A 25,430-nucleotide genomic window follows, 5' to 3' on the forward strand; every position below is an offset into this window, starting at 1 on the left:
AAACACATCATTGTTAGCAATAGCACTTAGACTTCTATACCGCTTCACAGTGCTTTACAGCCCTCTCTAAGCGGTTTACATAGTCAGCATACTGCCCCCCACAATCTGGGTCCTCATTTTACTGACCTCGGAAGAATGGAAGGCTGAGTCAACCTTGAGCTGCTCAGAATTGGACTCCTATAATGAGCAGTGAGTTAGCCTGCACTACTACATTCTAACCACTGCACCACCACAGTTAGTGCTGTCATTGCATTTAATGATTAGTTATTTGCTCTTGATCAGCTTCATATATAGAATAGTCCTACATCCAGTTATACAGAAGACCATCTTCAAAATAAAATGGAATAGAAGTAATAGATGTTAAGTAATGGTGCACAGTGTCTTAAAAAAAACTTACTTTGATTTTTAATTGTGGATAAATTTTCATACATTGATAAAATGTAATAAATAATAAGAAAAAAATCAGTTAGCTTTTTAAAAATCTCTTAAAGAAAATTTTGGCCCTGATTTTGGTGCTGGTGGAGCCCCAATGAATTAAAGCAATCTGCCATCACCCCTTTTTTTCTGACCACAAACAGCCAGCTTGCTGTTTCTGCTTATTTGAAGAGTTTTATTTTAGAGTATCACTGCAGCCTTCTGTTTCTTTATCTACAATAAAGAAACCTCTAGTGATTGGAATGCTTTGCAACACCAAATACCTGCTTTATTAGATTTTTTTTTATTTTTCCGCATATTGTTGTATTTTTTAAATACTTGCTTTGTACACAAGCACATCTCAGAAGGATTTGCAATAAATGTAAATCAAGTACAATAATAAAACCAATATTTTTAAATATTTGTTAAAAAAATCAATGGGAAAAGGAAACAAAAGCAAAGCTTATCCAGCATTTATACACGGGAAGATTGCTTGGAAAGATAATCTTCAACAAGCATCTAAAATATGTAATAGTAGGCACTTCACATATTTCAGGGCAGAGGATATGCTGGAATATAGTTAAAATTCCAGAGTCTTGGTGACAACAGGGTACATCAGTATAGAAGATGCTAGAGAGTGGTGGTGGTGGGCAAGAGAGAGAATAGAAGTTAGTGAACGGGGGAGAATCAACAACAGTATGGATAGTCTTACCAAAGAACAGTGGTAGAGGCGGGAATGAAGATAATCGGGAAAAAGGTAGGGGATGGAGAATGAGCAAAAGAATTATATGTCAATGAGTTATATGTTAACTCAATGACAATTTTGGGAGATATCCCTGGCTTTCATGGAGACTGTGAAATCCTGAGCGAATTATTCAGGCAGCTCCAACTCTACAGTCTTAAGAGTTTTCCCACAACAAATTAGAGATTAGAGATCATCTAACTGGTCAAGGTGACTAGCATGAAAATTTGGGTAGAGAACCAGCCATAACTGTCTCTTTCAGTGACAGCTAAGGCCTTTGTAGCCTGAGTCCAGTAACTTTGGAAAAACAACACATTGAGGCTAGGCAAATCTTCGTAGGACTGTAGGACATAGGACAGATTTAGACACGGGACAGAAAAGCTTTGCTTAATCTTCCATTTCAGTCAGTAGGAATAAAGATACGCCCAAAGAAATGCTGAATTACACTAAAAACTCAATTCAAAAAAACTGTTGGTTAAAGTTTATCAACTAGCTAAAGATTATAAAATAGTTTCTACTAGCCTGTCACTCTGGAGATGTTAGGGTCACAACATTCCCTTGTTTCCCAGATTAGCATAATCAACAGCCCTGCTGGCTGGGAGGTTGCAAAGATGGGGAAAGTTGGATATCTGCTGCAAAATAAATTAATTTTTGAGATCTTATTGAACAAAATGTATTAATGAAGGTAGGGCTATTAAATACAGCTAGTCTTTGACTTACAACAATTCATTTGGTGACCATTCAAAGCTACAATGACAAAATTCAGATGCTTGGCAACTGACTCATATTTATGACGGTTGCAGTGTCCTGGGGTCATGTGATCCCCTTTTGTGACTGTCTGACAAGCAAAGTCAATGGGGAAGCCAGATTCACTTAACAACCTGTGTTACTAACTGAAGAACTGCGGTGATTCACTTAACAACTGTGGCAAGAAAGGTCGTAAAATGGGGCAAAATTCATTTAACAGCTGTCTCACTTAGCAACAGAAATTTTGGTTTCAGTTGTGGTCGTACATTGAGACTATCGGAATCAACGTGAAATTTTGGTATGCAACTTTTAACCTGATTGGATGTAATTTTTTTATACCTACCAATTAGCAATTATTGCTAATTTTTATATGGAATTTTAGTTGGGTATAATGAGGAATATTTGGTGTAAACTGTTGGTGTAAATTCTGATGTGGTTTTTTTTTGTCACTCTAGACAATATCATTTTGAAATATTGCACTTATTACGGGAATGATTACTTAAGAAAATAAATAAAATGTAATTATGATAAAGAGATCTTTAAGATGGTGTGAAAGGAGCCCAAACAAAACAAGAAAGTTATTGAAAGCCAAACAAAACTGATTTTATGAGGTTTGTTGAAAGGAACTAAATGCAAAAAAAAGAAGAAAGACACACACACCCGAATTTGTTGGGGGTAGTTAAAATTGATAATCCTGGCCTATTCTCTGGCTTTGCAGATGTTTCCTTGTTACAGTTCCAAAACCATATGGCTTCAACAATTCAGATAGGTCTAAGCATTTGCTTATGTTATCATATATTTATATATGACATAATGGAATTTTATTTTGAAAGTTCAGACATAAAAACATACTTGAATAAAAACACACTTGAATAAAAAGACATCTGCTGGTTTGTGGAATTTACTATTAAACTTAAAATTTAACAGTAGTGTCAAGGTCATAATTTCACTAATGAACTTTCTAATGTCCTGCATATTGTTTTTGGCTTTTATATTGTCAGTGTTTTATTTATGATAAAGAGATCTCTGTGTATCTTTCAAGTGTTCGTAGCAAGAAAGAGAAACTAATTTTAATTGTCATACAAAAGTGCTGAGAATATTGATTATTGCCATGCTACTGAGATTTAAGACTGTCAAATGTAAAAAATTATGCTGTTTTGTTTATTGAACATTACAAACGATTTGTCAAATATCAAAAAGTGATACATTGGGGAAGCCTGCTCAGCTACTCAGGTGACAATGTAATATTGGTGATGACCAGCAGCAAAAACTTGAGCAATGTTTTTTACACGTGTAATAGGGCTGTATCTATTTACATTTTTAACTGATAATCCTGTAAAGTGATGTAAATGTAAAACACTCGATTGATTATGCTTCTGACCATATCTTCGTATGATAAAATACAAAGAAAAAAAGGAAATACAATTAAAAACATAGCAAGTAGCAAGCAAGTAGTCTTCAGTGTTCATCTAAACCAGGGCTTTTCAACCAGTGGTACGGGTACCACCAGTGATACATTGGCACCTGGCAGGTGGTACGCAACCTCCCTAGAAAAGTGGTAGCAGAGGAGGGGAATGAGCTGAACCGGTGACAGCACTGCACAAGCCTGAGTGAGAGACGGCTGGAGCTGCAGGGCTGTCAGGGCTCAGCGGAAGCGCCAGGATCAGCGCTTCTTTGGGGCTCTCAGGGCTCAGCGGAAATGCCAGGATCAGCGCCAGGCTCCAGCTGGAGCTCGGCGCTGATCCTGGTGCTTCTGCTGAGCCAAGAAGAAGCGCCGATCAGCTGGAATGTTGCAGCATCTCCAGGGTCTTGTGATTTACATTCAGATGCTTGGCAACATATTTATGACGGGCACAGTGTCCGAGGGTCATGTGAAGTGACCAAAACCTGCTGCAACCACCCAGCAGACGGGGGGAATAAAAACCAAGCACCCCCCCATCCCCACTGCCAATCCTTAACAGAAATGCTCACAACAATGAAAACCTCGGTCAGGAGGAAAAGTGCCGCCAGGCGGGCAGACAGCTGTCTTGCTCAGCTATGGCTTGGGGGACACTTTTTTCAGTGCCATTGTAACTTCGAACAGACACTAAGCGAATTGTTGTAAGTCAAGGACTACCTGTACTTCATCACTTTTTTCCTTTTTTTTTTTGTTCATCAAGTTTTTGACCCCTTGCTAGGTGACTGGTGGTACTCGGATGTTGCCATATCCTAAAAGTGGTACAATGGGTGAAAAGGTTGAAAAGCCCTGTTCTAAACAGAATGATGACAAATACATCAAGTGAAAAAAATAAACCTGCCTAATTCCTTAATTTTCAAATTTTGGGAAGGCAAAGTTTAAGTTGTTCCACTTACTGCTTGACCATCTATTTTACTTGTAAAAGCAAATAAATGCAGTATACAAATATTTTATCTGGGCGATATACAGATAGACATAAGTATATATATACACATATATACATACATATACAACACACACATACATAGTATGTATGAATGTTTTTTATTGCAAAATTACATTCAAAACAGCATGATCTGAACATTTCCTGAGGTACATTTTAAGAGTGTTACTTATCCACTCACACTACATTTAATAGTACAGCAGAATATTTCCTCTGTGTCAGATTTCAACTCTTTTATTTTAGAAATGCATAAGACCTCCTAAGTCTTCAACGATTCTAACAACATGTTTTCTAATTGAGCCTCTTTTGGACTGCACTGTGTCAAAATAATGTTGAATCTTGTTTTTTTTTTCTTTGTTTTGTACAATGCTCAGGAAAACCATCTGGGCACACAGAGTCTTGTTTCTAGAGGAGAGAATTCTTAGACATTGGACATCTTTCACCATTTGGAATGCTGGCAAACAGGGCAGAAAACTTTTTAGAAGTTTATCTCCAGCTAATCAGAACAAAGTAAGTTTGAACAAATATATTTCAATATTTGCTCAATATTTGGGAAAACTGTAATGCTGTAACACTATACATTATTTGTCATGTATTTCACTTATTGTTTCATCTGCTTTGAGAAAAATAGCGACTTGTGAATTGAGAAAAGGGGCTGTTACTAGATTTTATTCATTCCATACTTTATTGTGTTAGCTCTATGCTATAGAAGTTAAATTATAAATAATAGCCCTTGGAAGCTACTGATATGTCCCAAGGCAGTGTATGGAAGGGAATTTGTTAAGAAATAGATATAGAGAGAGGTTTCTATTCTACCTTAATATATATCAAAGGTGTTTCAAAATAGCTATTGTTCACATAATGTTTTTGCAAAGGAAAGATCATTGTCTTCTTTTTTTTAGAAAAGAAAAACTGTGGTTTGATTAGCATTTTGTCTTACACTCCATAAGTGTTGCATACAAACTCAGATTTATGAATCTTGTTGAGTAGTTTAAGACCACCTTCTTTAACTGTAAATAAAATAGTAAACAGATTATTGTCCATAAAAGAAGCTTGACTGCCGGACATATGCAGATGATTATTTCTTTTACAGCTGACAGACTTTTCCACTCCAAAATGTTGAGTCATCTTAATCACTGGAGTGCAGTTTGCAAAATTGTTTGTTGCTATGGAAATGTCATCGTTTTCTTCCATTGTTGGGCAATATGCTTTGTAAAATCCCCTGAATGCTGTCGTTTATCATGTGATGAAATTGTTTCACAGCGGTGGGCCATAGTTTCAGACTTCAGTCAAGGAAAAGAGACTTCAGAAATGAAAAACAGCAATCAGTCCCTGAGGTTTCTTTTGCAGTTCATTATTTGTGAAGCCTTTCCCTGATCAGTTGAATGTGGCCATGAGTATGAATCGAAGCAGTTTTCTTAAGCTGATTTTCAGCAGATGTAGTGATTCCTGACCAGTTGTTGTGCATTTTATAACAATGCAGACAGTTTTATAACTCTGGTTTGGTACAGCAACCAAACAGTACAAGTACAGACTTCAATGGATAGTTAGGACTATAGGAAAAAAATTGCAACCTGCCTTTCATTGAGGACCTTATATTTCATGAACCAGAAAGAGGGTTGAGAAAATATCTACAGACTCCTCACATCCTGGACATAAACTCTTTCGATTTCTCCCCTCATGACGTTTCTTCCCCCATGTTGTCACTCTGCTAAACACCTAATTCCCATAGCACTGTCTTATGTTTAAGGATATTTATTTATGTAGTAGGGCAGAGCAGAACAGAAAAGAATAACAGAGTTGGAAGGGACCTTGGAGGTCTTCTATCTAGTCCACCCCCCTGCTTAGGTAGGAAATCCTATATCATTCCAGACAAATGGTTGTCCAGTCTCTTCTTAAAAACCTCCAGTGTTGGAGCATTCACAGCTTCTGGAGGCAGGTTGTTCCACTTATTGTTTTAACTGTCAGGAAATTTCTCCTTAGATCTAGGTTGCTTCTCTCCTTGACTAGTTTCCATCCATTGCTTCTTGTCCTGCCTTCAGGTGTTTGGAGAGTAGGTTGATTCCTTCTTCTTTGTGGCAAACCCTTAGATATTGGAACACTGCCATCATGTCATCTAAGCTGACCTTTCCATAACATTTTCTTAGGCAACACTGTGGGCCAGAATATCAAGGTTGCAATTAAAGTTGTTTCTTTTTTGCCTTGCTAGGCAATTGAAAAAAAGAGCTGGAAATATTAGCCCAGTCAGTACAGTTTGTTATTTTGTAACAATCTGAGAAAAGATGTTTGTGCCTGCCTCACTTTTCTCAGTTATGGCTGATATTTTTTTTTAATTCCCATTTATATCCCACCCTTCTCCGAAGACTCAGGGTGGCTTACAATCTAAAGCACAATGTGCTTAGCAATAGCCTTCATTCTATGTATATGCCTGCTTATTAGGGCTTTCGCCCCCCCAAGCAGCATTTTTACAAAGTCAGCTTATTGCCCCCAACAATCTGGGTCCTCATTTTACCTACCTCGGGTCCCCAACACTCAGTCCGTGGACCAGCACCAGTCCGCAGCATGCCAGCAACCGGGCCACACAAGCAAAGCCACCTTCGCGGGATGCAGGCAGTACGCAAAACCACACTCCCTCTGATCCATTGAAAAACCTTTCTCCACAGCACCGGTCCCTGGTGCCTAAAAGGTTGGGGACCTCTGATTTACTACACTGATATTAAGAGAATGCTTTCCTTGTAGCTTTTTAGCTAGAATATCAGCAGAGTATTAAATTATCAGAAAAATCCAGGATCTAGTAGAAATATAGAACACAGACTAACAGAGTTATTATTATTATTATTATTATTATTATTATTATTATTATTATTATTATTATTATTATTATTATTTATTGAATTTCTATACCGCCCTTCTCCCAAAGGACTCAGGGCAGTGTACAGGGCAATAAAATACAATGTACAAAAGTTAAAAGTAAAATTAAATTAATTTTGGGTTAAAAATAAACCCAACCCCTTAGTCCAGGCCGGCCTGTTCAAACAACCAGGTCTTCAGTTCACGGCGGAAAGAGCGAAGGTCGGGAGCCAACCGGAGCTCAACAGGCAATTAATTCCAAAGGGCTGGCGCGCCCACAGAGAATGCTTTCCCCCTGGGGGCCGCCAGCCGGCAGTCCCTGACCAACAGCACCCTGAGGAGGCCCTCTCTGTGGGAGCGCACAGGACGAAGGGAAGTTGACGCCGGCAGCAGGTGCTCCCGTAAGTTGAAAAGGACCTTGGAGATCTTCTAGTCCAACCTTCTGCTCAAGCTGGAGACCGTATACCATGTCAGAGAAATGACTGTCCAATCTCTTCCTAAAGACCTCCAGTGATGGAGAACCACAACTTCTGGAGGCAAGTCATTCCACTGATTAATTGTTCTAATTGTTCAGGAATTTCTCCTTAGTTCTAGATTGGATGTTTCCTTCATAAATTTCAATCTATTACTTCTTAATCCTTCCCTCAGGTGCTTTGGAAAATAGGTTGACCCTCTCCTTTCTGACAGGCCCTTAAATATTGGAAGGCTGCTATCATGTCACCCATAGTCCTTCTTTTCATTAAATTAGACATACCCAGTTCCTGCAGCCATTCATATGTTTTCGCCTCAATGTTTATTGCTCTTTGTTGTTCTTCTCTGAACTCTTTCTAGAGTCTCAACATCATTTTTGCATCAAACTGGATGCAGTATTCCAAGTGTGGTCTTATCAAAGTAGTATAAACTGGTAGTAACACTTCACAGTGTTCAACCATATATGATACAGCTTTATGCCTAAAATTTCCTCTCAGAATAGGTGCACAAAACCACTTCTCTTCCTCTAAGAAGCAGACTAGTAAACTTATTTTTCTTTATTCTCCAAACTTTCTGTTCCTTAGAATGTCTAAGTATGTTTTATCATTCTTGCTCTTGTTACTATGTCCCTTCCATCGGTTAAAATTGAGACTATAAGTTAGATGGGACAAGGTTTTTTCTTTCTTTGCTTTGCTTTTAGAATTCCATGGTGTCCCCCTGTAGTGTATGTTACTGGCAAAGAAATTGCCTATTTTCTGTTGACTAGGGAAGAGTAAGCAACTAGATGCCTTCCAATTGATTTGATTTCATCTTGCCTTAATCCTAACTAGGATGGCCAATGGCAATGGGTTATAAGTTTTGGAGAGCCAAGCATCTAGTTAACAGTAAAACATGTATCCCCTGGAAGTATGGAGAAGTGGTGCTTATAGCAACAGTGTTCTTGCAGCCAGAACTTGTTTTTCACATATGTTTGGTTTATTTGCAATTGTTTCCATAAACTAATAGGCCTGATCTATTAACTAATTGGCTATCATCTTGTTTCTCCCACAATAGCTACTTGCTAGTTTTAGTAATTTGTTACCTGGTTTGGCAGTATCATGCATGAAAAGAATCTTGGGAGTTGTGGTTGTAAGTCACCAACTTAATATAAATCAAATGTGATTTGGATTAAAAAAAAGAAAATTTAATTGTAGGTTCCACCAAGTAGCTTCCAAACCAAAAATTTTTTTTACACTGTCCTGTTTTGTTCAAAACAAAAAGGAAATACTAAGAAAAGTTCCAAATAGCAAGATGAATCAGTTATCTTAGGAGATGAAGGAGTCTCTTCACTGGATGTTTTCAGGGAAAGCTGTTCAGCTATCTATGAGGGATGCTTTAATTCAGATCGCTGTCTTTAGCAGGGTGTTGTCTTTGATGTCGTAAATGACTCGTCCCCGTAATGCTCTGAAATGTAAATCCAAGAAGTTTAGGTTTAAAGGGATTTGTTTTTGTAAAGTGTAAATGAGTATTATGCATATGTATTTGCTGAACAAACATTTTTGTATTTGCATTTGTATTTTCATAATCTCTTTCACTCTCCTTCCTTCCTTCCTTCCTTCCTTCCTTCCTTCCTTCCTTCCTTCCTCCCTCCCTCCCTCCCTCCCTCCCTTCCCTGCCCTTCCCTTCCCTTCCCTTCCCTCCCCTTCTCTCCCTTCGCTTCCCTTCCCTTCCCTTTCTTGTATAAATTTCCTGCCTTCAGTTGGTCTTATTCTGGTTCTCAAATAGGTATTTTGCCTAGGTTTCTCCCATAGTTCTGAGTAAGTAACCAGACCCTGTCACCGGGCACCTGAGAAAAAGACCTCTTTTCTCAGATTTATCCAAGTTTGCATGTGTTTTCCCACAGGATTCCAGAATATCTCCCACATTGCATGTAAACTTGTATGTACAGAATGGAGCCAATTGAGAAGGTTTGTCTGATAAAATCCATCATATATGCAAGAGGGTTATGTGCTATTGTTTTTGGTACTTTGGAAAACAACAATTGTAGACTCATTGAGTTACATGTTTTCTTCTCAAATAGAGTTAGGACAAGCTTTAGGAATCTAATTATTATTTTTTTTAGAAAATTGGTAACATTTCAAGGTCCACTCTATTGTAACAACAGCCATTCTGTTATGGTTGCCATTCTGAATAGTTTTAAGAAACTGGGTTCCTAACTGTATCTTTTTCAAATTTAAGGGATTGACAGAGCATGGTTGTAGTATTTCTGCAAGACTGAAGCTGAACAGACCTTTTTTGTTAAAAAAAAGCATCCAATTCATTTTGAGCTTGCAGCTGTAGAAAACCAATCTTTTATGGGATGCTTAAAGGTCTGCTTTATGCTTGTCTATCCAGCTTCACTATCATGAATGTTAGAGTTACTTTTATGACTTCATTCTGCCATTCAAGTTGCCAAAACAATTTTAATGAGAAAAGGGGAAAAAAACTAAAAAAATCTATCCTTCAGTTGAACAAATGGTGCCACCACAATCACATGTGAAAATGTGCAACTTTGTATAGTTTTCTGTCCAGGAAATTTTATGCAACTAAATAGATAAAGTTTTGACTTTAAAGAAATAATAAATATAAGCTCAAATACCCTAAAATAGACAGGAAAGCCGCTATTCTATCACCATTCACCTATATATTACATGTTTAAATACATACACTTATGCAAACAGCCTCATCTATATTTTATTGTAGTTCATTTGAAAAGGGGAAGGAGTGATATATAAAGATGTGGAAATTCAGGAAATTGCCCTTGCAAAACAAAGCATCATCATATTCCTTAATATATTGCTGACATACCGTAATGGGGAAAAAATCTAGTCTTTTTTCCTCAGTCGTAATATTATATTTCCAAATATCTTAGCCTTAAAAATAACATTTTTTTAAAAATGTGATTCTTGCTTTTCTATGATAAAGCAAAAGAAAGAATCTTATTCCTTTGTAGTTTGGATTCTCTTTTTTTGTGTGTTTATTGTCCTGACAAATTTTAGTACATGGCTGCCTGTGTGCAAGACCCACTTGAAGTGCATCTTCAGAGTCAATTGCATTGAGGCAGAACAGAGAGCAGTGGCTTGCCTTGTTACATTTGCATCGTTATAATTATTTGTCCTGTGATTTTGGATTCTTTTTGGCTTGTAGATCTCAATGATATGGACTGCGTATGTGCAGAAATTAGTACTTTTCTTTCATTCTTTCTGCTCCTTATTTTTTGCTATCTTATTCAATTCGCTAAGACAGGACTGGCTATAAATTTAAGAGGGTTGCTCAATGTCCCTATGCAAGGGGGACTGTCTAAAGGTCTTTTATTGAAGAAATTCCCCTTTGACCTTGGAAATTTGTGCATGTAGTCAAATTCATATAACATTTCTGGGAAAGTGATTGATAGATGATGGCCCTGTAGTTCCAGAAGAAACTCTTCCATGATTCAAGAGACCTGCAATCCAAAATTTCGTTGCTGGGTAATGTAATCAAGAAGGCACTACTAAATAGTGATTTAGAATGTCGTGTAATGCAGAGGTCCCCAAACTTTTGGGCACCAGAAGTTTTTCCGCAGATTGGAGGGTGCATGGTTTTGTGTGCTGCCTACATCCCATGGATGGGGCTTTGCTTGTTTCTGCAGACCAGTTGCTGGTATGCCGCGGCCCGGTACTGGGCCATGGACCGGGGGTTGGAGATCCCTGATGTAATGAGTGTAAGGAGACTGTACTCCTAGTATAGCAAAAATTTCACTATTCAATGCAAAGGCCATTTATTTTTAAAGGATGAATATATGATAGTTTGTATTTTCCTTATTAGTATCTCTTATTAAAAGGAATCATGGGCATTTTGCACATATTTAAGACTTTGTTTTGTGAGGTATTTTAGGTAAGTCATACAAATGTAGGCACAAGAGCCTGTTGCTGGGGAGAAATTTTTAAAAAATGTTCATTACCACCTTCTAAAAATGAGCTTAATAGTGATATTCTAAAGTAAGTAGTTCATAAAGCCCTCCTAGAAAACCAGACCTCTTCTGATTGCATAAACAATTAGGCACATGATTGTTTCCTGCTTTTGGATGCATACCACTTCTGCTTTTTATTTTTATTTTTCTTTAAAATGTAAATAATAATATTACAAAAATAAATAAAGATGAGGGCCATCCATGTGGATATATGTTATTATGGAGTGTATCTGAGATTGCTGGTTATTGCTATAATGGTATCTGAACTATTAATCAGTTTCTTCAGTAATTGTTTTAATTTGTTTTAATGGATTTTTGCTATTATAATTTTGGTTACTTACTTATATTTGTTATTTTTAGCTATATGAGCCAGCCCACACAGACATACAGTATGTGAGAAGAGCTGCTATATAAATTGAACAAATAAAATAAGAAAAGCAGAACTCTGTATTAAATGGCCCACCTGCTAAATTGCGTTTTTATATAGCACATAGTCCAACAGGTTCTTTATGACCTTAACAACAGAGCAACAGACCATATCTTTTTGTCTACCTCTCCCCTTTAGGTGACTGCATTTTGTGATGTGGATAAAAATAAAATCACTAAAGCATTTTACATATATGAAGAATCTAAGGTTGGTAATATTCTTGGTTTAGCTATTATTATTATTATTTGTGAAATGGTTTTTTATCATTATGTGACTACAGTGCACACCAAGCTGCAAAACCTTTAACATATTGGAATTGAGCCTGAATTAGGAGTTACATACCCTTTATGGAAAACATGTTTCATTCAGAAACACAACTGTTATATAAATTGAAATTAAATACGCAAATTCAGAGTATATTGTTAAATGCTGTGTGGAATCCCCTTATCTATTCGTAATGTATTTGTAAAATTGGGACCCAAATCGGGAAATACAGAAATTCCGAATAAAATAGAAGCTTGTTTTTGATTGAATAGTAATTCTCATTCCTAAGAACTCCAGAAGTGAGGCAGATTCAGAAAATTTCCAGATGTCAGACGCATTCGGCACTCCATTTTATAGAACATGTCTTTATGCACTATTTTTAATGTTTTATATTTTATGAACAGTTCATATTTGTAATATAACATTAGTTGGAGGTTAACAATTGGCTTAATGCAATTTACTGCATGGGTTCACAAAAAAAGAGCCTGTGATCAAATTAATTGACCATAGAAGGGTTTTGGCCACTAGCTGGCACTCTTTATTCTCCTTATAAACTACTATCATCTTAAACATAGGTAAATAAAGCAGAAGAGAAAGGAGTCTTCAGAACAAAAGAAAAACAAAACTTAAAGTTTCCAAATAAAACCGCACCTACTTGAAAATTTCATCCTGATGTTTTTATTTCTCTTCTTCCCCCCCCCTCCCCCCAAAGTGTCTATGTGATGGAATAAAACAGAGTACAATAGAATAGCAGCCTTGGTGGAGCAGTGGGCTAATGCCTCCTTAAGTAACACCAGCTGCCTGCAATTAGTGCAGGTTCACATCCCACCAGGCTCAAGGTTGACTCAGCCTTCCATCCTTCCGAGGTAGGTAAAATGAGGACCCAGATTGTTGGGGGCAATTAAGCTGACTTTGTAATAATGCCGCTTGGTGTGTGTGTGTGTGAAAGCCCTAATAAGCAGGCATATACATAGAATGAAGGCTACTGCTAAGCTTGTAACCTGCCCTGAGTCTTCGGAGAAGGGCGGGATATAAATGGAATTTTTTTAAAAAAGAATGGAATTGGTTATTGTAAATTTGATATTCTTCTACAAGGCTAAGAAAAATAGTCAATAAAAAAGTGCTGCTCCAGAGACTAAAGTCTGAACTCTGCTTCAGGAGGAATCTAGGACTTTATGATCCTATTCAGAGGCCAAAGCAACATTAAAGGCAATTCAGTTGTCATGGAATTTGAGAAATAATGTAGAATGGAAAGAAAGGAAGAGGTATTGTGACGGAAGGCAGTTAGGAGAGAATCTCACAGGAGGATCTTGTCCTTTCCATTGCCTTTTCTAGAGACAAAACAGGGGAAAGGATTACCTTCCGAGTCCAGATCATGCACTGATCAAGTTCAGTATTTTTGCAACTACACATCCCACAATGGAATTTCCAAAACTAGGTATTTTGCAACAGGATAATGATACATAAGCCATGAGGGGGGAGGGGGAAAGGAGATTTGGTTAACCACATGCTAACAAGGAAGCGGTATAAAGGAAAACTGGCAACCACAGAACTATTTCAGAAACTATGCTTTTCATTGTAATAAGCTCAAAGGGACAGCTGTAGTGTATCAAAACTGACCAAGAAATGTACTGATCTCTGTTCAGGAAACTTCCAAACCCAGAATTCCAATTCTTCATTTCAAAGAAGCTTCCCCACCTTTAATTATTTGTGTGAAATTGGTGAGTATAATTTTGAGTCCAGTATGTGAAATCCACATTTTTTGCCATTTTCTACTAAAGTATATTTTAAATGACTATTGATATCGTGGCTTTTCTCGTTCAAGATTAGAACAAGTTTTTAAAGAAAGGAATAGAATCTCAGCTGATTTTGAGATGGCCTCACATACACAGCTCTTCTTGGTGATTTGACCCACCGTCAGCCTTAGGTTAGAATTGTGCTCATGGTAGTCAAAGTACACAGTTTTAATGTTTATAATTGTGTGATTTATTTATATAAAACTACATCTATTCTTGCATATTAAGAATTCTGAAGCATTCATTATATATTTTCAAGGTATCTGGTGCTTACTTTAACCACGTTTGTTTCCAGATTTAATTTCCTTCCTTCCTAGCTCTTGTTCTTTACTTTATTAAAAGTAAACCCAGAACATCAAGCTTATTTTAATAAATTTGTTATCTTTGAAGAGATGTGCCAAGTTTCTACATATATTAAAGGTGCTACAAAAGAAGACATCCAAGTCAGAATAAGCATGGACTAAGTGTGATTTAACCTGTGTAGTTTCTTTTTGTTGAATCAAAATTGGATATGATTATGCAGTCTCTTTGCTCAAGCACGTGGTATCTTAATTTTCCTCTTCAGTTGTTTATTTAACTAGAAACACTTCTGTTAGTTCATTGCATGTATGTCAGAGGCATTGATCCTTTTTGCTTTCCTAAGCTATTCTTCTATTTGGAACTGAAAGATAGGGCTTGTTTCATTAATAGGCAAAATCAGTACAAAGTCTGGCCAGCCGAGGACTGTGCCTCGGCACTAAACAACCAGAGTCATTGGTTGAGATGGATGGTCGCAGAAATAAATAAATGTAGAGTTGACTCCTGGATATTTATACCTCTAGCCGATGAGTATAGTTTTCAATTTATGTTGGCAAGCATAATTTTATCAACTCTGGGAATGGAGAGAGAAGAGATAGTATCAAAATGACTCTTCCAGTGAGATCTTCCAGAGAAAGAGAAAGAAAGATTGGATGGATGGATGGATGGATGGACGGAAAGAAAACATAAAAAGAAAGATAAATGAATGCAGGCTAATATATAATAAGGAATGCAAACCCAAAAAGAAATTAAAAAGAAATCTATACGTGCAAGAAAATTAAAAAGTGAAAGCTCTTCTAAAGGGCTTTCGACTGGAGCCAGAGCCGTGCGTAAGTTCCGGCATCTTTTTTTAACAAAAAAACAACAACCAACCACTGGATAGATATATATATATATATAGATAGATAGATAGATAGATAGAGAAATAGAGAAATTATATATAGAGAGAGAAATAGAGATAAATTGCTAAAGATAGAGATAGCTTTTTCCGCCACTTCTTTACTATAAAGTAAATCTCACTGTGGTTTCTAATTGTTTGGCTAAGTCATTTCATTGCAAGACAAACAGTAGGGGAAATGATTTTAAAATTAGCTAACGCTTGTTCAAAGGAATTTAATGTTTGATATGATGATATTATACAAACTAAGGATACCTCCCAAATTTCAAATGAGCCTTTTGAATTTTTGTTTATTCAGAGGGCACAAAAGAAGGAGATGAAAAATAAAGCTACTGTGCTATGGTATATATAATGTCCTTCTGATTTGGCATCTTACTTGTCTTGTAGTCTATGCTAAGCGTATTAAGGAATTGAAGGAAGATGAACTGTATTAAACCCAACAGTTGAATTACAGTAATGAGGGCTGCAGAAAAGTGGGTGAAGAAGAAAATACTTTGTCGGCAGTGTTATAAAGTGAGAAATAGGATGATGTTGCAAAACAAATGATGCTGCTATTGTACATCATGCTATAGTACACCATCCTATACAGGAATTGCAGAACAGTTGTGTAATTTTGACCAGTACATGTGAGTTCTGATTTTGCTCTACTATGTTCTGTTTCAGAAGCACAATTCAAGAAACATCAATAATTGGAGAAATTCAAAACGTGATGACAAATAGCATAAGACAATTTAGAATGCTTGTATTTTCCTTAGCCATTTAAAATCCCCTGATTATTAGGGAATCCATGCCTTTATATTAGCCTTCCTATATTTAGCATCAATATCTGTTCTCTAGTTACTATATTAATGAATGCCAGAAATAAGACATTCTCAATGATAGCCTTGCATTTATGAAATTGCCTTCTTCTCTTTAGATTCCTGTGGTTTCATCATTAATAATAATTTTTAAATAATCTTTCATTTATATGGTATCACCTTAATGGTCATTTTAGGTTTGCATTTATTTATTTATTGCTACATCTTATAAGGAATTTTAGAATATGATTTAGGCAAGTTTTCTAATAAAAGCAAAATAAGTTTAGAACTAGCAAATGAAAGGAATCAATAATAAACTTCTATAATTAAAAAATAATAAGAAATTAATTTCCATGTATTTAAAACTGACAGCGGAGGCAAGGAAAGAATTGCTCACTGAATTCCTTGAGGTTCAGATGAGAACATGTCAATTTAAATTACAGGAAGGCAGGTTTAACGTTAGGCAATGAAATGTAAGAGAAAAAGTAATATGGGGATATTGTGCAGTCTCTTTTTTCTTTGGTGATCAAAAAGTGAATGGCTAAACAGGTACTAGTGAAGGTTCCTTTCCAAATTGTAGCAGGACTTGACGTGGTGAACCTCTCCTTGTACAATTAGATTTTTAAATAACATTTGATACCATCAAACTTTTGGAAAACCTCAGAGGATTGGAAATGGAGGGTGGTGTTTTGCAGTGGTTCCACTCCTTCCCGACTGGGCAGTTGTAATCATTCTTTAATCAGACAGGTTGACTCTTTGGACCCTTCAGGGCTTGATCTTTTTCTCATTCCCCATTTCAGTGTGGCATTTATCATCTGCAAAGTGAATTATTTCATTCAAAACTGTAAAGTCTAAGATATTGTAACTACTGTTAATGTTAAACTTCATTCCCACAACACATTTAATCTGGTCAATCATTCTACAATATGATCACGTTAACTGAGTCAAAAGTCACTATTTTAGGACTCTAGGAACTGCCTGGTGCCCCAGGTATCTTTGAACAAGGGCAAGTCATCATTATGTCACCAGCCCCTCCTCCCCTGCCAGTTACATAGACAGCAGTAGAAGTGGAAGGAGGTGGAAAATAAGTGAAGGCATGAAAGTTGTGTTGTTCTAAGTCCCAGTTCTTTGAAAGGTGCTCACCTGTCATTCGTTTTGGCCACTTGTTGATACTAGTGAGCACCTTCAAGCAATCCCCTCCCTTTCCCACTAGCCATTTTGCCAGTCCCATAACATCAGCGTCTCCTTCAGACAGAAGGAGAAAACAAGCTACCAGTGGAAATAATGAGGCTACGTCCCCAAATAATCCCCAAGAAGAAAAAGGTACAATCTTTGCAAGGAAAAGAAAGCATTGAATGAGGGAGAAAATAAAGGTAAAGGTCAGAGCAATCTCCAACCTGTTGCAATACTATGTCCAACAGAAAGGTAACTAAGAAGGAAAGATCAATTAATAGTTACTTTCCATTTCATTTCATGAAGTGTCTGCAAGTAGATCTGTTACTCTCATAGCTACTGAAGCATCCTCTCAAATGTACTCTTACAACAGCTCTCCTGAGAATATGTATCTTCATTTGCAAATTCCAGGAGCAAGTTCAATTTTAATTTAACTCGTTTTATTGAGGCTGTTAAATATGGTTTTGGGAGTGTGTGAGCTTCTACATGTGTGTATGCTAAGCATATGCAGTCTCTCATTGCCATAGACCAATCACCTTTATGAAAATGCAGGCTCACAGTGACGGTCTGAAGGAGACAATACCATCTTGGATGACCTAAAGCCAAGCCGAATTGCAAAAAGAGCTCATTAAATTGTAAAATCTAAAATTGGAGTGAGGCTTCAGTTAGAACATGGCTCTGAGGAGTTTGACTGAAACTGCCTTCTGCTTTGGCTACTCTGCAAAATCCATCACCCCTTTCAGGAATCACTGACCTATCCTAGGAGATGTGCCCGGAAGCAGGAGATGGCCTTTCTTTAGCTAATACCATTGGAAGGCTTGGCTATTTGCTTTGGAAACACTTTAAACCTTTGGGCAGACTAGTCACCAACTGTGCAGCACACCTTCCATCCTGCAAGTTAGCTTGTTTTGGCATTCTCTTTAAAGTTCCACTGCTAAGACAAAATAACTGCTCAATGTGTTCCTTACTGGGTATTTCAATAAAAACATACAGCACATGCGGAAAAAGGTATCAGCTAGCCAAGCAAAGAATGTTGCTATCCACATTTCATTGTTTAGGTTTCTGTAAAGCCTTGAGAAGAAAAGAAATCATTTGCAGTTGACAGTTCTTAATCTGGTGTAAACTCGGCCCAACCACTGAGTTTTAATATCCTTTGTATTTGCTTGTATTTAGGAAGAGAAATATACACTTCCTGACCAACCATTGTATTCAGTTCTTTGTCCATGCAGTTGAACATATTTTATAGATTGCTATTCATACCGCAGGTTTTGCAGTTAGAGATTCCAGAACTTAACCTGGATTCAGTTTCCTTTGAAAGAGGTCACTGGAGGCTAACTGTGTTTTAAAACATTTGCATTAACAAATGAACTGATAGATGACATACATTTTTACCCCCAAAGTCTTCCAGTTACACAGAGGTCATTTTGGCTTCCTAACTTGCTCTCTGTCTGTTTTCACGGTATCATTTCCTCTCTTCCTTTTACAGTTACAAGCTTTGCTAGCAATCTCTGGCTCAAGCTTTAGTAGTGCAATTATGAGTTCTCTCTTAGCTTTAGCTCACCATCTCCAATAGAATAATAATAGCTTTCCATGGGGAGTGCTGTGAGATTACGGAGACGGTACAGATGATGTGTCTTGAATATTTGGAAAAACCTGCATAAATACTAAATGTTATGTTTGCTTTGCTGTTCATACACAAAAGCAATGGGGTCTTTGTTCTCACTAATCTGAATGATGTATGCTTTAAGACTAATGCTGCTGCAAACATGAATTACTTGTGCTCTGAAATTAAAAGCTCAAAATAAATGCTGAAGTTGAGAATGATGTCACCTGATTTACTTGCTGATGAAGTATAGATGTGAGAGATATGTTATCATAACCTTATATGGCAAAAGAGAGGCAAGTAGACACAAGGTTCCTCTTCATACAGTAAACTGGAGGATCACCTTTAACCAGAGTTAATAGTCCAACTGCTTGTTGAAAGGTTTCTTTCAATGAAGAAGCCATTCATTATGCAAAATCCATCAGACTAATATGTTAAGCTGCCACTGCTATTATGCTGGCTAATCTGCTTGAAAAAAAGTGCAGTTCCTGTGATTAAAAGCAAAGTGTTATAATGGCTTTCAGGCTTTTTCTTACAGGAGGTCAGCGTTTCACATATATTACTAAATAGCAAAATATCAGTTGGCTGTTACTAGTGGTTGGTAATACCTAGAGTGAGTTAAGGGTTTTAGCTTGCCACCTACGTGCTTCATTTCCAGGGTCAAATTCTCCATCTATTCCTTTTATTTCCTACACATAAATCCTGTTCTAATGGTTCATCCTTCCCAGCCCTACTTGCTAGACCATTTCTCTAAACAAAGTCTATATCCAACCAAACACCCTCCTGAATCCAAGTCTCAAGCTTCGCTGTATTGTCGTTGTTGTTAGCTGCGAAGTTATGTCCGACCCATCACGACCCTATGGACAACGTTCCTCCAGGCCTTCCTGTCCTCTACCATCTTCTGGAGTCCATTTAAACTCACGCCTACTGCTTCAGTGACTCCATCCAGCCACCTCATTCTCTGTCGTCCCCTTCTTCTCTTGCCCTCAACCTTTCCCAGCATTAGGCTCTTCTCCAGTGAGTCCTTCCTTCTCATTAGGTGGCCAAAATATTTGAGTTTCAACTTCAGGATCTGGCCTTCTAAAGAGCAGTCAGGGTTGATCTCCTCTAGGACTGACCGGTTTGATCGCCTTGCAGTCCAAGGGACTCGCAGGAGTCTTCTCCAGCACCACAGTTCAAAGGCCTCAATTCTTTGGCGCTCAGCCTTTTTTATGGTCCAACTTTCACTGCCATACATTGCAACTGGGAAGACCATAGCCTTGACTATACGCACCTTTGTTGACAGGGTATAAGTCTTATACTCAGCGGGTTGGATGGAAATCAGAAGACACTTAAGTCATCTAAGACATTGAGTGGTCAGTGGGCTCTCCCTTGAAGCTATTAGCACCTTCTCCCCTTGAACATCTCCCCCTTTAATAAACATTATTTGTTTCTTAGTGAGGATGAAGAGCCAAGGCCATGTTTAGCTGTTGAGAAACTGAGGGAATTGTTTTGTAAGTGCTCCCAAATATTAAGGTTGCTGATACATTAAAAACAACAACTCTCAGATCTGATCAGTTTTGAGTTAGTACAGTCTGTGCTTTATTTTAAACTTCAGCTGACAATTTCTAAAGGCTGTCTCCTGAATGCTTTAATTGTTCTTTTAACCATTCAGTCGTGTCTGACTCCTGGCAACTTCAGAGGCAAGGGCTCTCCACGCTACCCTCTTCAAGCACAGCTTCTTTCAAGTGTATTGAATTGAGTATTGGAATGAAGTCATAGAAGATTATAACAAGAAGATAGTGGGACTGGACCTCTTTTCTCTTGTGCCCATATAAGAAATATCTGAGTGGAAAGAGTTTAGTAAGCTTCGAAGATTGCATCATGGTGTCACCCTTGCTTATTTTCTTTGTGTTCCTACTAGCAACAAGATAACAAGGGCAGCATAAGTTCCCTATCTAACATTTGCTGAGGGGAGGGGGGGCGTGGGTGCATACTAGAACAGCATTTCCCAAAAATATTCTAACCAAAGGATTGCTTACTTGATTTCCCAAGTTACTGACCAAAGAGCATCAGAAACAATGTCTTGTGGTATTCTCGGTGCTTGTGCTTGGTTGTTTTTTGCAGATGCTTCACTACTCAACTGATGATGTTACCTACTTGGGTAATGAAATATCTGCAAGAAAACAACCAAGCTCAGAGAGCACCGAGAGGACCCTTTTTCTCAACCCTGAAATACAAATATTTGCTTCTATCCGCACGGTGCTTTGTTTTTGATAGAATCAGTTGCCTGGTTATTGACCACAGATGTCATTAGATTTTCTCCAGCTGCTCTCTTCTAGGAGCTCTTTCTTTGCTAAAAGTATCTTTGGCAGAGGGTCCCCTTTTTGAAGTTATGACCATGTCATAAGGTAATCTACCAAACTCCGTTCAGGTGTGATTATTTATATTCCCTAACTCTTTAAGTGTAAAAAAAATTGGCAAAAGCCTCCAGACAGTTTGGCTTTCTGTAGAGACCCAAAATCCTAAGAGAGTTCAGAAGCCCATATGTTATTCTGGGGTTCATAGCAAGGTGAAGGGATGCAGATTGGTATATTTTTATTTCTCTAAAACTCTCTTCATATTGACTCAATAAAATCCTTCTTGACATTTCCCTCTTATGAGCCATTTATCTCCGAATCCTAAAATATCAAGCAAGTGGTTCCTATCTGACCGTGGGTGGCAACACAAACAAGAAACTGAAATTAATTCCCCTACCAGTTTGGTGAGTGGTCTTTGTATACATATGCCAGACTGAATGTACATGTTATCTAACTTTTAATAGAAAAAGAATTCTCTGGAAAAAACAACAACAGTCCTCCTTGGAAGATGCAATCTGAAGGCTGAATTCTCATGTGTTTAGACTAAGATTTAACAGTTGTCTTAAATCAGAGGAGGGGTGGCAAGTGTATCTCCTACAGCAGCAGGTAACAAATGGGGTTCTGACAGCCTGTCTGAGCCAGGCTGTTACAGCTATTTAAGGCATTTGACTGCAATTAATCACTGTCATGACCATCAGGTTTTCTGTAGAGCTCTTCTTTGCTAAAGATTAAGGGCCTTATAAGCTTCAGTCTAGGGACGCGGTGGCTCAGTGGGTTAGGACGCTGAGCTTGTCGATCAGAAGGTCGGCAGTTTGGCGGGTCGAATCCCGAGTGCCGCGTAACAGAGTGAGTGCCTGTTACACGTCCCAGCTTCTGCCAACCTAGCAGTTCGAAAGCACGTAAAAATGCAAGTAGAAAAATAGGGACCACTACGGTGGGAAGGTAACAGCGTTCCGTGCGCCTTTGGCGTCCAGTCATGCCAGCCACATGACCACAGAGATGTCCTTGGACAAGCGCTGGCTCTTCAGCTTTGAAACGGAGATGAGCACTGGCCCCTAGAGTCAGAAACGACTAGCACGCATGTGCGGGGGAACCTTTACCTTTAAGCTTCAGTCTACCTGCTGCTTTCTTTATTGTTCAAATTATGATGCACCTTGAATGTATTATGTGTTCCCTAAGGGCTGGCAGACGCTAAAAGCATTAGCAATGTTAGTTGACTTTTCTGCACAAATGGGAGCATCCCAAGTCATCCAGGAAAATGGAAAGAAGAATATAGACCGTAGGAAATTCTAAGCTCACCTGGTTTTGGTCATGCTTGCACAATGAGTCTTAAGTTTGCAAAATAAATAAATAAATAAATAAATAAATAAATAAATAAATAAATAAATAAATAAATAAATAAATAAATAAATAAATAAATAAATAAATAAATAAATAAACAAACAAACAAATGAATAAATAAAATACCCCCCCCAAAGAAAAACTTGTTAACTTTTCATTACTGTCAAAGAGAACCTAATCACAGAACAAAGATAAAATTACTTTTGCTCTGGCATTAATATCTTATGTTAGGGGCAGGAGAAATAAGAAACCTGCAACTTCTAGAGTTCCTTTTGTCTATGATAAGGTAATCAGAATTACCGGTAGCAACAAAGTTGATCTGTCTTCCTATGTTGAGTCCACAATAATACTTTGGTACTAGCGCTAACCTGACTTCTAGGGTTGAATGTAAAAAGAACATAGAACATAGACTTTACTTATGAGCAACTACTTACATGCACATGAATGAGCTGAATAGGAACCTCTATGGTAGGGTTACGGCCACAGTCAGCTTCCGTTATTACATGTAATGTATGAATAAATCATTATCTCTAGAATTGATCGTTAGAAACACATATTTATCCATTAGTAGTTTTTAGGTAAAAAGGAAAGAGGGGATCTCTGGTGCCCAAGGTTAGATTTGCATGTCATTCTAAGATACCAAAACAAATCCTAATCAAGGTCAAAACTAGTGAAGCTAATAAAATGCAGCCTTTAGGTTTTAACCAACCCAATTATCTATGTAGTACAGTATAAAACAGGCAAAAAAGAAATTCACACTGAGAAGGAATTAGAGAAAGATAAGCAAGCAAATATTGCCTCATTTCCTGCAGTTGCATAAATAAAACACTGTATTATGATATTTAGGAATTTCTGCTGTAGAATAACTTGATTCAGTTACAAAGTCTAAACCTGGCTTATTTCTGTATTGCCAATAGGTACTGTGATTGCAGAAGTCCTCAGTTGTGTGATGTATCTTGATGAAACATTTTGATTGTGATCTTTATTTTCATGTCTGTAGGATCTCACAGATGGACAGTTTGAGGAAAATTTGAGCCTATTGAATTTGAAGGAAGGTGTGGATTACTATCATTTTAATTGATGAACATGGTTTATTGGCAAGCTTTGCACCATGAAACATACTAGAGTTACAATATTATTTTAGTCAAGATTCTTTTTCTCCACAATTCTTTTCTCAAAAGCCAACTAGAGGTAGTACAACATCAAGGTAAGTGAATTGAAGGTTAGCTAATTAAGTCATCTCCGCAGCAGGAAGGTGGTAGATAGGGTTCTGTCTGTATGAGCATAGCCAATCTGCCTAAGAAAATTCTTTCCAGAATCAAATCCAGAAGGTGGCAATGGCAAATATTTCCAGTATTATTCCCAAGAAATCCATTTTGATGTGGCTGTAATGTTTTGACATATGGAAGACACACCTTTAGGTACTGGGAAGAATATCAGGTTTCCACGTATGCATTAAGGTGAAAATGATGGAAGAACTACACGTAAGAAGCAATTCAACATGGAGACAAATTTAACTAATGGCACCTATTTGAATTATTTTCTCTACTTATTGGTCACTGGAGTAGTCAGCCATCTTATTTTGGCAACCCACAGAACTTCTCAAAATGCTGCAGAAGAATTTTAGTTACAATATAGTAGAACAATTTTCAAATTAAACATAAAAGCTGTATGTGTGCATTGCAAAAAAGATGTTCTTCTTCAAATATATCCAGAATCTGTTTTACCATTACCTAACATCATATATTGATAACATCCAAGCCCTTGTGTAATGAGTATAGTTTATGAGATGGCACCAAAGACAGACAAAATTGTTATGATCGGATTATTCTTTTTATAAAGCTTTTATAAATCAAGCTCTTTAATCTCTTCTTTTCTAGAAATTATATTGCTATTTTGTTTTCAAATTTTGTCTTCTACTTCTTATCCAATTCTCTATTTGTACAGTGGGCATACCTTTTTGCAATTGTGGCTTTTTGGAATTCCAGGCCTGTATTTAACCATCCCAATCTCTCTCCCACAGTCACAAAGGCTGAGATAGCCATGATTGAAAAGCTGTAGTATCCTGCCTGTGGCTGCAATTCTGATCTGCTTTGCAGTTCTACTTCATGGTTACAACCTCTTAAAGGCACAGGCCTCAGCTCATTGTATTTCCCACCCTAAATTGCTTCAGTGTCCTGCCTCCACTCCAATATGCCTTCCCTCGTGGGCTCCACTGAAGTTACCTTGTTCAACTAGTGCCCCTTTGGGAAAAGTCTAACATTGACATTGTGTTATTCCTTTTTTTTAAAAGGGCCAGCTTGCTGAGAAAGGTGGGGAACATCTTAAAGAGAAATGAGGGGGAACATAGGTCTTCCTATTACCGTACAGTCTTCCACTGGTCCAAAAGCTGCCATTGCTGCTTTCACAAGTTTTCCCCCTCCCTGCTGCTAAATGGCACAGGCTTGCCTTCCAAAACTAGACCTTTTTAGTGTGCAACACTTGACCTAGAACTTCCTTGGTTTTGATGGGAAAAGGAGATGGCTCCCCTTTTCATAGCATCAGATCCAGCTGCAATTCCCTGTCCCTGTACCTTGAGGTATGGACAATATGAAAGAATGGTTTCAACATTAGCCCCAGTCAGTGCTTTCTATGTTGGAAACATCTATGTCTGTTTGCAGCATTTTTCAGAGCAAAATGAAGGACTATACATTTCATATGGTAATTTAATAATCTTCACTGCCAGGAATAATTGGACTTTTCCTCATATGCAGTCTGCAATGCTCTGTGATGCCAGTAATTCATACGAAGAGATTAAAAATTTTTTCCATGTCATAATATCCCGAGGCAGGTCTAAAAGATCAGCATGATATAAACAAGGTTTACTTTTAGAATATAGTTTATATCAAGAGGTTTGAAACCAGTC

The 25,430-nt window shown here is 37.6% G+C and overlaps 1 protein-coding gene across 2 annotated transcripts in view; it reads left to right on the forward strand.

The window, feature by feature from the left end:
* B3GNTL1 (UDP-GlcNAc:betaGal beta-1,3-N-acetylglucosaminyltransferase like 1) overlaps window positions 1–25,430 on the forward strand; it is a 169,165-nt gene that overhangs the window by 128,508 nt on the left and 15,227 nt on the right. Inside the window, exons 9-12 of one of the 2 annotated variants that reach the window (XR_014491416.1) lie at window positions 4,677–4,812; window positions 12,156–12,224; window positions 13,928–14,002; window positions 23,526–23,732. Coding sequence is in view for 1 of the 2 variants with exons in the window: in XM_083354415.1 (XP_083210541.1) it covers window positions 4,677–4,812; window positions 12,156–12,224; window positions 13,928–14,002; window positions 23,526–23,606 (361 nt within the window). In the remaining variant the exon portion in view is untranslated. Of the gene's footprint in view, window positions 1–4,676; window positions 4,813–12,155; window positions 12,225–13,927; window positions 14,003–23,525; window positions 25,258–25,430 lie in introns of those variants that run through there. The other variant, XM_083354415.1, reaches the window with a different exon arrangement.

This window comes from Vipera ursinii, assembly GCF_947247035.1.
Source record: "Vipera ursinii genome assembly, chromosome: 2".
Classification (NCBI taxonomy): domain Eukaryota; kingdom Metazoa; phylum Chordata; class Lepidosauria; order Squamata; family Viperidae; genus Vipera; species Vipera ursinii.